Source organism: Melozone crissalis, unplaced genomic scaffold, assembly GCF_028551555.1.
Source record: "Melozone crissalis strain CALT ecotype California unplaced genomic scaffold, PUWL_Pcris_2 ptg000012l_1, whole genome shotgun sequence".
NCBI lineage: Eukaryota > Metazoa > Chordata > Aves > Passeriformes > Passerellidae > Melozone > Melozone crissalis.
The window spans coordinates 14,194,936-14,211,389 of record NW_026535790.1 but is presented as its reverse complement, the minus strand read 5'-3'; the positions used below and the strand labels follow the sequence as shown (position 1 = coordinate 14,211,389).

The window sequence follows — 16,454 nt, the reverse complement described above, 5'->3', positions numbered from 1 at the left end:
GGCCCCTCTCTTGACAGTGATGGACACGCTCTTTAACCAATGGTTTTGCCGCGCGTCCTGCAGCTGTCCAATTGACCGCAGGGAGGCGGGACTCAGCTGCCAGAGCGCGCTGTGGTTGGTGGACGCCGCTGTCGGTCAGGGCGCGGTGCGGGAGGGGTGGGCGCTGGGCCGCTGTTTGTTGTCATCCCAAGATGGAGTTTCTGCTGGGGAACCCGTTCAGCACCCCGGTGGGGCAGAGCCTCGGTACGGCGGCCTGCGGAGCGCGGAGGGGCCCGGGGGAGCCCGGGGACACCGCGGGGGCTGCGGTCGGCGGGCGGGACTGGAGGCAGCGGGGGGCTCTGGGGGTCGCTGAGGGGCTGGGGCGGCCCTGGGGGTCCGTGAGGGGCTGTGGGAGCGGTGGGGGCAGAGTCTGTGAGAGCCCATGGGGGAGATCCGGGCTCGGTGAGGGGCTCTGGGGCTTAGGGGAGGTGTTGGGGGGTTGTGGGGATCACTGCGGGCTGATGGTGGGGCTGGGGGTGGTGTGGGGGTCCAGAGCTCTGGGGGCTCTGGAGGTGTGGGGGGTCTCTGGGGAGCAGGGATTCCAGGGGTGCCCGGGGCTTGGAGGGGCTGGAAGGCGTTTGGGGAGTGCTGGAGGCCTCAGTGAGGGACTCTGGGGTTAATGGGGGTGTGGAGAGATCAGAGGGCAGAGAAGCTCTGGGGACCAGGCTGCTGTCCATGAGAACAGAGCGACTCCACGTCGAGATGGATGCAGGAAGGTTGTTGCATCCCTCATCTCCTTTTCCTGAAGTTGATGGACCACCCAGTCATTGAGCCACTCTTTCCCGAAGTACTGAACCCTCCCTGTGCCTCTGAGTGGGCAGGGGGGTGATGTGGTCTGGAGACACAAATGAGTGCTCGTTTTCCAGCCTGGAGGCTAAATTGTGGTTCTGATAACGCTTTAGTGCCATTAGCAGCTTATTCTGAGCCAGCTTTCACTGCCTGGCCAGCCAAGGCCTCCCTGGGCTGCTGTGGCTGCTCCCTCCCTCCCACAGATGTGTTCTTCCCTGGCTACCCATGTTTTGGTCTGGGTTGCCATGGTTGGGGCGAAGAAGAGGAAGGGGAAAGCTTGAGCATCACTCATGCAGAGTTTGGTGACTCTGAGTTCTCACCTCAGGTGGGTGGGCTCTCAGTGCCTCCTGCTTTCCCCTGTTGGGCCCTGAAGAAATTTAAGATCTCTGACATTGCAGTGGGAAGGAAGAGGCTGGCTCAGGTTCCTGCAGTGCAGGAGGGCAGGCAGTCCCAAAGCCAAGGTGATGCTCAGCTGAGCATGGCTCCTGCCAGGGAGGGCTGGGAGAATTGGGATTGTTCAGCCTGGGAAAGAGAAGCCTTGGGGTGACCTCATTGTGGCCTTCCCAAATCTGAAGGGAACCTGCAGGAAAGATGGAGAGAGAGGGTCTGGAGTGACAGGACAAGGGAGAATGGCTTCAAACTGACAAGAGAGTGGGGTTAGGTGGAATATTGGGAAGAAATCCTTCCCTGTGAGGGTGGGGAGGCCCTGGCACAGGTTTCACACAGAAGCTGTGGCTGCCCCATGCCTGGGACTGTCCCAGGCCAGGCTGGACAGGGCTTGGAGCAGCCTGGGAGAGGGGAAGGTGTCCCTGCCATGGCAGGGTGGAATGAGATGATCTTTACTGACCCTTCCCACCCAAAGCATTCTGTGCTTCTGTGCATAGTCTAACCTAGAGCTGTTCTCCATTGATTCATGGAATGATGGAACTCTTTGAAAACCACAGTGGAGAAAACTTTGCAGAGTATCAGCTGATGGCCTCAAACCTCTTTTCTGGTCCTTTCCTCATGCCCACGTGCAGGGCCAGCCCTGGCTGAGGTGAGGGGGCCTTGCCTGGGTGAGTCTCACGCTGTGCTGGAGCGTGGCTGGGCTCTCTTTTCAGCCTATATGGAGCACATGTACAACTTGCTGTTTACCCTCAGCCATCTGGGCTGTTTGCTTCTTCTGCTGCGGGAGAGCAGTGCTGGGGATCAGAGGAGAATAAGGAGAGCAGAGAAAGAGAAAGGTGATTTTAGAGGCTTTGTTGTGTTTGGCCAGCTGGGCCAGGCCTCAGCCTGGGGATGGAAGGCACCAATTTCTCCTCTTCATTGGCAGCTTCTCTTAGCATCAGTTTGAAGGAACTGAAGAGTTGTTGGGGGGCTGGGAGGGAGGGTAAAATCTGCTTTTTTAGCCTTCTGCCCGTTGAAGCCCAGAGCTGAAGGTTTTCACAGCTCTCACATCCCCTTGCTCGCTGCCAGCTCGGAGGCTTTGAACACTGAGCTGCTTCCATCAGATAAGGTGAGGTGTGCAGCTTCCCTTAATGCAAAATTCAGCTGCACTTTCAGAATGTTTTCCTTTACTCCCTGGGGGAAGAGATAACTGCAGATTTTATTTTGGAAGACAAATTTTTCTGCTTCTCCTGTCGCTGCCAGTTATCCCTTTCTGAAACAGCAGTAAAACAAAAGCATGCCTTGTTCTCAGACACTGCTATTTGCCCAGTGCTTCCACAGTTTGTTTTTCCAATGAGCTTGTGGAATATAATTTTCGCTTATGCTTCTCTTCATTCTTTGAAAGAAATGGAATAATTTTGTATTTCTGTTGAAACATATTGTATTGTACACAGTTGTGATGTTTCCAAGCAAGGCCTAACACTCACCATGAGGGAGGAGTGCAGAAAATCCTGTAGGTCCATCAGCACACCAAGAATGTGTGCTCTCTGTCAGGAAGTAGCAGAGGTTCAGGAGAAGATTTAATTAGGGCTCTATAATATCTGCAGATAAATGCCAGGTCTGAAAGAACAAAGACGTCAGAAGAGGTTTGGGGAGAGCTGAGAGAGGTAATACAAGGGATTTTCTCTTTTCTCCTCTTTATCTGGATAATGTCTGAAGCTAGGCAGGCTTTTTATGTGAACTCTTTTGCTTAATGTGGGAAAGTAATGCTGGGATGAGCTCAGAGGATTTGTAATGGAGATGGATAGAGTCTCCTGCATCTGAAGTGCCAGTTGAAATGGCAGCCAGGTTCCTCATGGCTGAAACCTACCTGATTTTTGGACTGATTTTATGGAACCCTCTATTCAATTCCCAGTGGTGACATAGCAGAAACAATATAAGCCACCACCATGGCTGCTAATTACAAACCTCACCTCATTTTGCTGTAATGCTTTGATGGACCTGTGGGCACTCAGCTGTCCTTGTGTCTCCAGCAAAGGCCTCTCCTGAGAAGAGTGGTTGGGTTTTGGTGGGATGTGTGGAAAGCAGGCAGCTGTACCTGAGAGATTCCTGAACTCAAAAAAACCCATTTTCGTTCCATATTTCTTTTTATCTGGAGGTTGCTATGAAGGGAGCTTATAGCATCATTTGACATATACACCAAAAATCTCACCCAGGATTTTGCAGCAGAATCCAGTGCTTCCCAAAGGTTTTGTGAGGTGTTTTTCAGAAGGTTTTTGTGAAGGCTGGTGAGAGTCTAGAGGCTGGAATTGGGTGCCATGGGTTTCATAGGCTGCCAAGCACATCGAGGTTGACAAGGTCCTTTGTGCCATTGGGTGCTGGCCCAGTTCTTGTGACTGAACTGTTTATTTTTTCTAATCACCACTGCAAATACCATCCTGAGGAATATCCTGACCAGTGAGGAGCAGAAGGGCAGGAGGATGTGTAGCAAAGCAGCTCTGACAGAGTCCTTGCTGTGTGGAGAGGGATTGGCCTGGAGAAAAAGCTGCAATTTACAGTAGTGGGAATTTGCCTTGAGATTCACCATCCTGCCATAAATTGCTTTTTTATCTTTCTTTGTTCAGTGGAGCCATCTTTAAAGTGTCACTACTCTATTCAAGGTTATTAGAACAAATGCCCTTGCTGCAGGTTAGTGAAAACATCTTTGATGATTAAAGCTGATTGAATTACAAGAATGTGGAGTGCTGGTGCCTCTTTTTTGGCCATTCTGCTTATTTGATAGTGGCCATTTGGCTTACATGGGAGGACACAGGGAAGCTTGGTTTAGGTTTTTTTGTTTGTTTTGCTCTGGAGACATTGCAAAGGCTTCAGGAAAGTGCTTCTTTGTTTGAATCCAAAGCAAACCCTGCTGCTGCCCCCTCCTGCAGGTGCAGGGGGCTGACCTGGGGCACTGAGGTGTGAAATGGCTCCTCACAGGGTGCTGGACAGGGTCAGTTTTGGTCAGGCTCTGGTCAGGGCTGTGTGTGCTGCTGAACTCAGCTCTTCTCACTGCTGCCCCAAATCTGCCTGAGCCAGAGCCAAAGGCCTGGGGGAGTGAAGCTCAGCACCTGAATGAGGAGCAGCGAGACTTGAAAGTTAATTTTTAACAATGAAGAAATGAAGAACAATTTCTGCATTTAACAATGTAGAAATGAAGAACAGTTTCTGCATTTAACAATGAAGAAATGAAGAACAATTTCTGCATTTAACAATGAAGAAATGAAGAACAATTTCTGCATTTAACAGTGTAGAAATGAAGAACAATTTCTGCATTTAACAATGTAGAAATGAAGCTATCCTGTGTGCTGGGAGTGGGGATTCAGTGCTGCTGGTTTGGTTTACACCCTGATCCCTGCTGCAGAAGGGAAATTTCAATGCACAGTGCTGGTGTGGGCACTTGGAGTGTGTTTTTGGAGGAGAAACAGTGTGGTGATTTAAGGAGGCTACAAAAACAAGGTTTCAGCAAAAGATACAGAGGCACTTTATTGAAGCAACAGTGGGGCAGACAGCTTTTCAATTGATTTTTATCAAAGCACTTGCAGTTTCCATTCAAGGCTGTTAAATTGATAATATATATGGTGGATACAGGCTGTTTTCAGAGCTGCTGTTTTGTTCCCCCCTCCCTTTTTTTCTTTTATTTTTTTCCTTTTTAATGGGGAAGTGCTTCAAGGGGCTTAAAACACCTTTTATTTTCCCTTCCATAAGAAGCACTTGAGCCTTTTCTTCGGGTTTCTTATATCTCTAAGATTTTTATGATTCTTAGAATAAAAACAGTTCCTAAATAAATGAGTTGATGACTACATGTAGGAGCAGAGAAATGCATTAGAGCCAGCAGCCCTTGGTAGTCCTGTGGGAGGCATTAATCCAGGCTTTCTTGTCCACAATTTTCCTAAGTTCCCTTCAGAGTAAACTTACTACTTTGCTGTGCTGTGAAATATTTTTTTTAATAGATAAGCCTTTCCCCAATGCTAGAAATCAGTATTTAAAGTGTACACTACGATCCTAGGATGTGGTCCACATAAAATATCATTTTTGCAGGGTGCTGTTGGGCTCTGAATCTTCTCCCTCATCATCCATTGCCTTATAATGAAATAAAAATCCCTTTGCATTTACCCACAACCATGGAAACATTGTCCCTTATTCTAAGGGAGGCTTTTCTCCATACAAGGTGGCAGTAACTTTCTTGCTGTATCAAACAGATGAATTTTGCCTTTGCCTGCAGTGAAAAGGGCACAAGAAGTTCTCTCCTCAGAGCTGAAGCACTTTTCTAGGTACTCCTGGTCAGTTTTTAGAAATCCAGCCCCCCACTGCTCATTCAGAATTGTGCTTGTCATGCAAAAAGAGCCTGATAAAATGCTTTTAGTTTTATAAGATTATTTGGATCTGCTTTCACTTCATGACAATGGATTATGTTGTAAGGAAAATCTCCATGAAATAGGAAAGTGAATATCTTTGCTCTTTAAAGGAGCAAATAAATACTGAGTCATGAGTCTGGCAACTTGGAGAAACTACATACACGTGTGAGGCTGGCTAATTAGTGTAATGCCATTTAATACTGGGTTACTAAGACTGGATTTATTTTATAGGCACAAAAGCAGATTGTAGTTCATGAAGGTATTATAACATGTATTTTTGGGTAATGCTGTTTTATCTCTTTCAGCCTGGTACACTTAAATGTATATTCCATATGCTTCTAATAGCCATCTCCATGGGAGAGTGAGGACAGCTTGTTCCCAGTTTGGTACTGCTCTCTTCATGAACTCAGCAGATTTTTTAAACTGCATGTTTAAAATATGCTTGCCTAAAACCCACAGAAAATCCCCACAAACCCTTCCAGCTGATGTAATATTTCATCCAAAACAATTTTCCCCCATAAAAACACTCTGTGTTTTCCTTAGTGAGGAACAGTTTTAAGGTAAGCAGACCTAAATATGATTTCATAAACTATGTTGAGTTTTTAATGAACAATTTTTGAAGGTGTTGAAGGCATTTGTGGTATTCTCAGTGTCAGTGATCAGTGCAGGGATCACAGCAGCCCTTGCAGAAGTTTTGGTGAGATGGTCCTTCCATCAGGAAGGTGCAGCCTGATACCTGCAGGGCTGGCCTGGCAACCTCCTGCCTCATCTGGGGTTTCCTGCTTGGCAAAAAAAGTAATTTCATCCTCTTTGTTGGGTTTCAAATCTGTACAATGGGTAGGTGATAAGAGCATCAATGTTTGAAGAGCACAGGGAGAAGGGACATTTTGGGAGCCCTGAGAAGTGAGGAAATGACCCAAAAGCCTGTGAAACACAGCACAGATCATCCAGAACTGGTTTTCCTCCTCATTTACATCTGCCTATGGAATTCCTAGTTTTCTATGTAAAAGAAACTTGTTGCTGAGCATAAAAATCCTCCCAGGGATAGATAAGGCTTATCTTCTGTATTTGTGTATTCTATTGATGGTTCTGCCCCATCATTTCAGTTACTGCCAGTGGCAAAAGGCTCTTTGAAAATTGATGATTCTTCAGCACAAAAGATACTGGTCTGAAAGCTTTGCTAGAGCTGGGTCTCAACTTAGGAGCAGCTCCTTTCATGTTTTTATCCAACCCAGGGGTCAGATCTTCCAGCTGTGGGTAACATTTCCCACTGCTCAGAAAGGGGAGATGCAAATAAATCCAACCAGTCTCTTACTGGCAGCATTGTCTTTAAATTTAAATATACACTCCACAATTGTTCCCTACCTGCCAAAATTATAAGGTGGGCTCTACAATGCAGTAACTCATTTCAAAAATCAAGGATTAAGGATGAAAAAAATCCGTGCTCTGTCTGTGTTTGAGCAATTCCTGGAGTGGCTGTGTATGAACTATTTACCCAGGCTCCTGTATCTCTTGGTTCACAGCATTTGGCAGCTCAGTGTGGTCTCAGGGAGCATCAGGAGACTCAGAAATGAGGAGATACTCAGAAGAAACCTGTTGAAAGAGTTGTTTGCCTTGTAGCCTACTTATTCCTTGAGAGTTGGGCAGCCTGTTCTCCAGCTGGATCTTGGAAACCTTCTGGGTTAAATTAGCTTGGGAAGAAATTATTTTTTCAGATTCAGATCAAAGAAAACATACACAAAGTGAAGGCACAGATTTGTGTTGTAAGCTGTTTAAACTGTGTTTGAATACCAAGAATTTTTCAGAGCATTGGTTTTGTGTTCTTAAGGCAGGAAAGACTTCGTTGCATCCCAAATGTGGTCAGGAATGTTGAAGATGTTAACTTGAACGTGTTGCATCCTCTTTATTTTCGTGGGATACATTTACTGCAAGAAATATGTCTGGTTTCCTATTTGACCCAAATAACAAAAAAAAAAATTGCATTTTTTGCCTAGCTTAATAAATGCAGAAAGTCCCTTTTAAAAATATGGTATTTCCTGACCTTTTTTTTTTTTTTAACTTTTATTTTGTCTTAGTTATAGCTTTCTGCATTTATTTTACCTTGCCTTTCTTTGCCCATAAACACAAAAGGCTACCTTGAGCATATTAAATAAATTGCAAGCTTCAGCAGCTTTGCCAGCAAATCTTGGAAAGTTTTATGACATTCTGAGTCTACAGGTGAGAGAAATTTCATAGCTTTGTCCTCTGAGACTAATAAATACATCTGTATATTAAATAGAAGCATTTTACTTAAGCTTTGGTGACCAAATACTTCACTGAAGTACAGATAAGTTTTTTAAGAATATCTGCAGGGCTTTAATTAGTAAATAATGGAGAAGTTTTGTCCAAGAAGTCCTGTCTAAGGTTTTGACTGGGATGATCCAGAGATGAGATACTCTGTTGTAGCTTTTCCTCCAAAACCTGCAATCTGTTGGGCTCAACACTTTCCCCTCTTTTACATAAGTTGTTGAGGATCTTAACTCCTCAGTTTTACCAAAAAGCTCTCTGATCAGTTAACAGAGTGTTAAGGAATTTCCCCAGTTAATTGGTTCCTAATTTAAGGATTAGGAGAGAAAATATGCAAATTTTATTGGAATATTTCATCTGGAGTGAGTTTTGAAATCCATCTCCACACTGTGACCTGAGTTATTTCCTGAATTTTGTTTGGTATTTTCCTGAGCAGTTGTTATGGGATATAGGTATGATAATAATAAGATTGATAGTGGGATGTAGATGTTGGGCTGGATGTATTTGGGTTTGTGTTATCCTGAGCTCACATTTAAGCTGTTGTAGTAAATAGCTTGGATTTTTTCATTATCTTTGAGCTGCCCTTTCTCTACTGATTTTCTGTGGTTTTAATTAGAAGGGTATTTTGCTGAAAAGAGCGAACTCAGACCTTTGTGAAATTTTCTGCTAGTACAAATAATGGTAAATCTGAAATCACTTATTAGACAAGGAGTTGTTATGGCAACTATAAGATGGTTGGCTAATCAGAGAGTGAGATCAGTTTTTATTTACAAGTGTAATGAGCAATTAAGTTTGAGCAGCTGTCAGACTTGGAAAGTGATTAAAGTTCAGCAAACAACCCAAATGGGTCAGTGTTCAGTTCTGATGGTTTTCTGACACTGCAGCTTGATCATCTGTGGGTTTTACCTACTATAATTAAAACTGCCTTTTAAATCCCCATCCGTGCCAATGACTTGGCAGACCCAACGAGTAGAAAATCCCCTTGTTCCTACCAGGTTCCTTAATGGGTATTGGCCTGGAGTCTTGCTGTGGGTAATGAGGTATTTCACGTGTGGCATTCCTTAAAGCAAAGCTCAGTTTGGGTGCAGAGTCATCTCCTGGCTGTGGTGATCTCCAGGAGGGAGCTGGGGCAGCCTGGCTCAGCCTTTGCCCCTCCAAAGGCTCCTTTCATTAGAGGCAGCATTACTCAGTTGTTGGTGTCTTAGGGAGCTGCTGCTGGGCTCAGGGGAAGGATGTGCACAGTGTGCATGAGCATTAAACCCAAAGGAAGTGCAGAATTAACCCAGAAACAGGAGGGCATGCCCAGGAGAGGCTGACCTTGGCCAGAGCTGGTCACAGTGGACAGGGCAGGCTGCTCATGGCTTTCCCAAGCAGGAGGAGCTGGTTCTCTGCAGTTCCAAAATATTGCATGTGTTCCCATTGGGAAGGTTACCCTCCCATCCATACCCTGCACCAGATCAGCTGATTCATTGCTGGGGTTTGCTTCCCTGCTGCATGTGTTAAAAAAGCCAAAATGTTGGTAAGCCTTGCTCAAAATTTGTGTTCTAGTTAGAATTTTAACTGTCCAAAACAGTTGAACCAGTGGAGTTACTTTCCAAAATTATGTTGCAGTCCCCTGATACATTTGCATTTTTATTAATTTTGCCACACTAATGGTGTGATGTAATAGAGGCAATTGCAGTGGAACATGAAATGGATTGGGACAGCTCCTGACCTGGAGAATTTACAAAGTTGTGTGCCTAGATAGCACAAGTTGGTGAATGGGGACTTAAGGGAAAATTAAAATGACAGTCTCAGAAATAGGCATTTGCATACTTGACCTAAACTTCTGGTATTTACATTTTCTATTTATCAGTCTTTTTCAGGCTTATCTACAGCAGTGGCACATGAGAAAGCAGGGCTGTAAAAATGGAACAGAATTTTTAGTAGGGTTATTAGAGACCAAGAAATCCACATTTCTCAGCCCCCAGGATGGGATTGCACATACGTGTCTTGTTATTGCCGTTGCCTGATTTGCACTCGGGTTTCCTGAGGAGATTGCTTGGGAGTGTTTATCTGCTAAGCTTCTGCAGGCACAGCAAGCAGAATGGGCAGCTGGCATGGAGCCTTTCAGTGGCCACAACGTGGCAAAAGTAATTCCTGTCACCTGGTGGAAGAGGAGCCAGCTCTTCCTTCCTCCCGTGGTGAAAACACTTAGAGTATTCCAGAAATTCCAGATGCTGATCCTCAAGCCGTGGAGATTTTGGAGAATTGGGATGGGATTGGAGCTTTTGCCTCTTTCACAGGCCTGCTATTGTTCTGTAGAGCAGTGCAAGGGAAGGCTGGAAAATTGAAATACAAACTGAAGCCTTCACACTAGAAAGCACAACCCATCAACTCTGAAAATCTGCAGACTCCTCTGTCTAGTTCACTCTACGTGTGGGATAATTGGGGTTTTCCAGAGGATGCAGCTCTCACCTTCCTGGTTGTAGGAGAGCTGGGGGTGGGAACATGCACGTGGAACAGTTACTGCAGGAGTTGTTTCATTTCACTTGTAACACATTTTAATTACCACGTGTGAACCCTTGCTTAAAAATCCCATGTAGCATGCTGCAGCAAAGGAGTAAACCTGTTCTTGTAACTGACTTCTTGTAGAAATGGAGATTTTGCCTTTTTTTTTTCCCCTCAATAGCGTTTTCATTTTATTTTAAGCATGTGAAAACGTGGGTAACTGATTTTAGGAGTTACCTGTAAAAAATAATACAAATAATTCTAATGTAGGAGCGTGATGAATCTTTCTGCCTCATAGTTTGTTTGCAGCAAACATGTTACAAGTGAGCAGGTGGGAGGGGGATTCTGAAATATATGGGGATGGATTTTTAGAGTTTGCAGCTGACATGGATTAAAAATTCTTAGAACATTTCATCCATGAAAGGCAATTAGTTTTGTTTTATGAATATGAAAAGCACGTAGCTTGTAAGTACTGGAGTGAAGTCCCAAGTGAGTTATTAGAACTTGCTTTACTCATGTAGTACAAAATTGGCCATCAAGAGCTGATAGATTTCAAATATAGCTCACTGACACACTGATCATCCATAACTTTTCATAAAGTCATTTTTTTGGGCTCACCTGTAATTACTGGATGCTGTTGAAGTCCTGAATGGGGCAGACAGTCACAGATCAGGACGCCTCCTTACTCTTGATGGTGATTACAGCACGTTGTGCTGCTAGGATATGGAATTGTGATACCTCTCTGCCTGCTTTTCCTGCTTTCTCTGAGATCCATAAGTTAAGGCTGATAAAATGAATGGAATCTGCTCTTTTTTTTAGCTGTTGATTTTTTTGGCATTAGGAAAAATTAATGTAGTCACTGGTTTTGGATTATTGGGATTGTCTATATGAGTAGTTCTCAGCTACTAATGGGTGTTTATAAAATGATGATATTTTCAGCTTCTTTGTTTGTTTTTGAGGTTTTTCAGAGAGCCAAAACTGTTAAAAATCTGGTATTTCTAGTGTTAATCAACAGATGTTATTCATCCAGTATGTCAGTGCTTTAATACCTGAGATTCCCAGTTAAGGAACTGGTAGCCCAAGTTAAGGAATGAGGTAGCCCCTCCAACCATCCAAATTCCAGAAACTAAAACAGGATGAAAACTCTTTGGCTTTGGCAAGTGGTGGGCTACACTCTAAGGTCTGGCTATGGAAATGACTAAATGTTGATGATCTTGTTGTAAAACACTGGCTGCTGGACAGTGCTCAGGAAGGAAGAGGAGATTTGGGTACCCATCCTGATGCACTGACCTGTTACAGCCACACTGTGCTGATAAATTCTCCCACACAGAATCGTACGGACGCATCGCAGTTAAATTTAGAAAAGGCAAATCTGAAGGAGACCATTTCATCACCCAGGAGATTTTAATTTATGCTTTCATGCCTCTCATCCCGAGAAGAAAGATGGACACTCGGAGTGGGATGATATTAAACTGCTGGAAGTGTTGCCTAATAGATCACAGATGTCTGTGAAGAGGCAAGTCATCATCCCCCCGACACAGCGGGACAGGGGACACTGTCACGAGATGCGACATGTCATAAAGGAGCATTGATTTGTTGCTCCCCTACTGTAAATCAAACCTCCCCATTCAAATCTATTCAAATCCATTAATACAGGGCGCAGATTTGAAAACTGCTTTGACATTTCTGATTGAAGGCTCGGATGTATCGATTCCTGACGCGAGCAGGGCCCTGTTTGTCAATCAGAAAGCAGCACCATCGTCTGAAAATTGTGGGTTGGCAGCGAGGTGGGAATCTACCCAAGGTCACTGCTCAAAGAGATGAGGAAACGTGCAGTGAAGGCTGAATTTTGGGGAAAAGTGCCTCTGAATCATGCAAATGGCTCGATGAGCTGGGAGCTGCTTGTGTGTGACCTCGCTCTGAAGGACGGCTATTTACAGTACATGGGTCAACATGTGAGCTCTGATGAGTGTCAGGGCTTGGGAGGAAGGTGGCTTTCTGTGCTTTGTTTCTGAAGCTGTGTGGAATGGAGAAGTCAGATGGATTTCACTGTGTTTTAAAGAAGCAGTAGTGTCTCTCTGCCATCTGTTTTGGAAGGGAGCAACTCACATACACATGTCATTCAGTGGAGTTTGCTGTCAGCAGCAACAATTTCTGCTGATGGGGGAACTTCAGGGAGAAGATTCGTAACAAAAGTCTTTATTGTATAGAAACACACCGTTCTGCTTGGGATTCCAAATGCTTTTAAGGACTGTGACTAAACTACCATTTATGCCTGAGATGAGAGACATCTGAGCACGGAAGCTGCCTGGACCAGGTTGTCCTGCCAGGCCTTTCTTGTGCAATACAATTGCAGATGGGAAGGTCTGACTGGTTTTACACCCTGCAAATGTATCATGACCTTTGAGATGAGATAAACTGAGTGAGCCATGCTGATACGTTCCCTTGCCTGCTCTGATATTATTATAAGGCTTTCTGTTTTGGTTTTCTTTTTGTTCAGGTGAGGCTCTGATCTGAGTATGAAAGAAAAGTCATCTTTGTTGTACAGATGTTAATATTTGTTTAATATATATTAATCCATTCACCTTGCTCTGCCTCTGACCCTGCAGTACAGCTATGCTCAGTTAATCACCTGGAGTTTCCTGCACCTGAGAGGCTGAATTTGTGGGTGATGTTTTTTTCTGCAGCATATCTAAATCATGAGAATGTTGTAGCATGACTGTGAGTACCATGAGGTCCTTAAAAAGGCACAGTAATTATGTGCTATATATTCATGATTGCAGGTATGTGTGATCTGGAAAGCAGGTTGGAGGAAGTTTGGCATTTGGGTGGCACCTTCAAAAAGAAGAAAACCTGAAAGTTAATTGGAGAAAATGACAGTTCCCAGTTTACTGCTGTGCCTTCCAACAGCACTCGAGCTAAATACTCTTTAGGATTGCACGTGTGCCTGTCCACAGAGTCTCTTTATTTTATTTTAACATAGACTCTGCAGCCATTACCAACTATTCATTTATTCAGCACCAGAAACTTTGGCAAAACAATGAACAGAAGATAAATTATTTGATCCCAAAGAGTTTTAGCGTGAGCATAGCTGAAAACCAAGTGCAAAATCCCAGTGGTCATGGCAAGTGGTGGCCGGTGCTGCAGCAGTCCAACCCAAATCACGTTTTCTGTAGTGCTTTGCCGTTCAGATTGAGCCCGTTTGTTCTAGCTGACTGCCTTTTTCCTTGGAAGTGTGAAGCTCAGCATTTTCAGAGCAGTGTGAAATAAGGAATGTAGAAAAAGGACTTGGAGCAGTGAGGTGGCTAATTGAAAAATGCTCTTGGAGCTGCGCGCTCTAACAAAGGAGCTGGCAGGGTTTTGTGAGTAAGTCACTCCAGAGTTGAGTTTTGATCTTGAATTTTGAATGAGTCACATTTATATTTTAATAGGAGCGTTTTGATAAAAAGGAACAATCCTCCTGTTGGTTACCATAATGTCTAAGTGGCCGTGACTGTCTTTTTAAAAGCAAATACAGAGAAACAAGAATAGACTGTTGGGTCCAGGAGTATCCAAGTGTGTTATTTGAGTGTGTCTCTGTCTCCCAAGTGAAATGCCTTGAACTCAGCAGCTTTTTGAGTGCTGGGAGTCTTTGGTCTTATCTTCATTTTGCTTGGACAGCTGAAATATGTTTCCATGGCCTCTGTATGGTTTTTCCCTGGATCTTATTGATGGTGCTGTGGGGGTCATTGATTATTGAATCCAAGAGAGACAACTGCAGTCACAAAATGTAATGGTGCTTTAAAGTGTAAAACTATAGGCTACAGCTCAGAGATGTCATTGTCCCATTCATTTGAGCAATCCTGTCTGGTTTGCATTGCCTTGCAAAACTCTTGCTATTTTCCTGGAAGCCCAAAAGCATTTTGCTTTTACCCTCAGCAGATGCCCCTCACTTCTGAGAGAGCAACACTGCATTGAAGGGAGGGGAACCAGCAGGATGGAAGCAAAAACCTGCTGGCACTGTGGCTCCTTCTGATCCTTATTATGCAGAGTGAAATATAACATATCTGGCTGTTTGATTTGCTAATTTCAGTGGTGGAGCACAGCTGGTAGGCAGGTGGACTGTTAAGAGACAAGACAAAGATCTAAGATGTGCAATCTTATGAACTTGCAAGCAAAAAAAGAAAAAACAACCACAAACCCTAAGATGTTTTGTGCTATTTGAACACCAAACGCTGTTGGAGGGAAGGGGAGAAGTTTGGACTTGGAGCTTTCTTGGTTTTGGATCTCTCTAACACAGTGCACTGGTGTGCATGTTTCTTGCATAAATAGAAGGTGATTTTGTGTGTGTAGTTCACCCCAAATGTATGAATTGAGAGTCTCTGAAGCAACATCTGGAGAAGACCCAAGAGAGAAAACTGTGAGTTCTCTGAACACAAAGATCTGTTCATTCATGAGATTCTGATATTCAGACAGAAAACTGCAGTTGTGCTGTTTCCATTTAATGTTATTTTCAGCAAGTGCCATATTTAACTTTCCCTTTTGCCTTTTCTCCCAAGACCATTCTACAGCACCATAAAGACTTACTGGTACTTATAGATGGACTTTTGGAGAGGTTTTTACCCTGGTCCTATCATCATTCAGGCTGGAATAGCTGCTCTCAGTGCTTCTAGCAGTCAGAATTCCAATCTCAGCTGTGAAAACATGCACATGGAGCAGTAGTGTGGATTGAAGAGAGGAGTTTCTTGAGGGTAACCAGCATTGGTGTTTCTCTGTGAGGTCGCTTTTGCCTTGGTTTCAGCATGGGTGATAAAAGTTCTTCTGATTTCTTCCTGCATTTAGAGGCTAATTGCTGCCCTGCCCCGTTTAACCTGTTTATTACATGGTGATTGTACAGGAATTTCTGACCTGGTTTCCTTGTGGTGACATCTCAGGTCGGAGCAGGTTGTTTGGGCAGAGGCTTGGCTGGGGGTGTGTGCTCTGAGACTGTTTGTACTGGGAACTTTACACTGCTGAACCCTCTGGGTGCTGTAAATTATACAGGATTTCAGTGTGAGCAGGGAAATGCTGATATTGCCGTTTGGCAGAGCGTGGAAATGCGGCCACAAGAGTTGGATCTCAGAGGGAAGGTGCGAATGAAAAAAATAGCACCATTTTTTCTCCCTTTCCTCACAGACTGCAGATAAGCTGATGCTGTGTGTGCATAGGCAGTGCCCAAGGTCTGCTGTGTGTCAGGCATGGAGTGCCAGATTGTCTTTCTTCCCACCAGAACATTTATGCTTTAATTTGGGACACGTGGGAACCGATAGCATCTTGTTTCAGAGAGAGACTTTCTGATAATCTCACTGGTGGTATCATGTCTCTGTGTGAGACACAAACCCAGCATTATCCCAGTGCTCATCAGAGCTGCTCCTGAGGCAGGAGCTGTGCAAGGAGCCCTTGGCCCCAGGCTGGGAGCTGCCAGCCCTTCTGTGATGCAATTGAACTGAAGAGTTTGTGTTATAGTTTAAGGCAAACTCCTCCTCATCACCCTCGCTCTTAACATTTCTTGCTGCACCCTGGAGTCCTTTGGTCACATTCCGGAGTTCATGTGTGAATGAACTGGTGCCTTTTAATGGGTGTGGAAGAGGTTGAGGAACTGATTCCTCTTCCAAAGGGGGTTTGTATGATCTGTGTGCCATTCCTTCTGTGTTAGTTTCCAAAATCTGATTAATCTTGTCAGCTGTATCTGGGTGCTATTTGAGGAGGAGCCTTCCAAAGAGTCCATGAAATACTGGACAGATTATTGAGTATTTTTAATTTCCTGCATTTTGGCTGTGTTGTGTAGGGATTCTCCTACAGCTGAGTGCAGACAGAGCTGTTTCACTGGAAATCCAGAATTACAACCTGCTGTGTTTTGGTTCTAGAAGAGCTCTGCAGGCTTTCAATTCGTCGCAGCACAATGCAGCTCTTCAGGCAAATCCCACCCAAACCTTCTCTGCAGCCAGTGAACTCCTTTGTACAGCTGAGAGAGCTCTGCAGCAGCAAATCTGGGTCACACACCCTACAAAGGACACACAACTCCAGATGACAAGTGCTCGTGTGCTCTCTGTTGCTGAAGAAGAGACTAAA

At 44.5% G+C, this 16,454-nt stretch overlaps 1 protein-coding gene across 2 annotated transcripts in view; it reads left to right on the top strand.

Moving 5' to 3' along the window:
* Window positions 1-154: 154 nt before the first annotated feature.
* Window positions 155-16,454, top strand: part of TOM1L2 (target of myb1 like 2 membrane trafficking protein) — a 55,469-nt gene continuing 39,169 nt past the window's right edge. For both annotated transcript variants that reach the window (XM_054270591.1, XM_054270590.1), the window contains exon 1: window positions 155-243. In XM_054270591.1, the coding sequence (XP_054126566.1) occupies window positions 192-243 (52 nt within the window). In that variant the 5' untranslated portion in view covers window positions 155-191. The remainder of the gene's footprint in view (window positions 244-16,454) is intronic.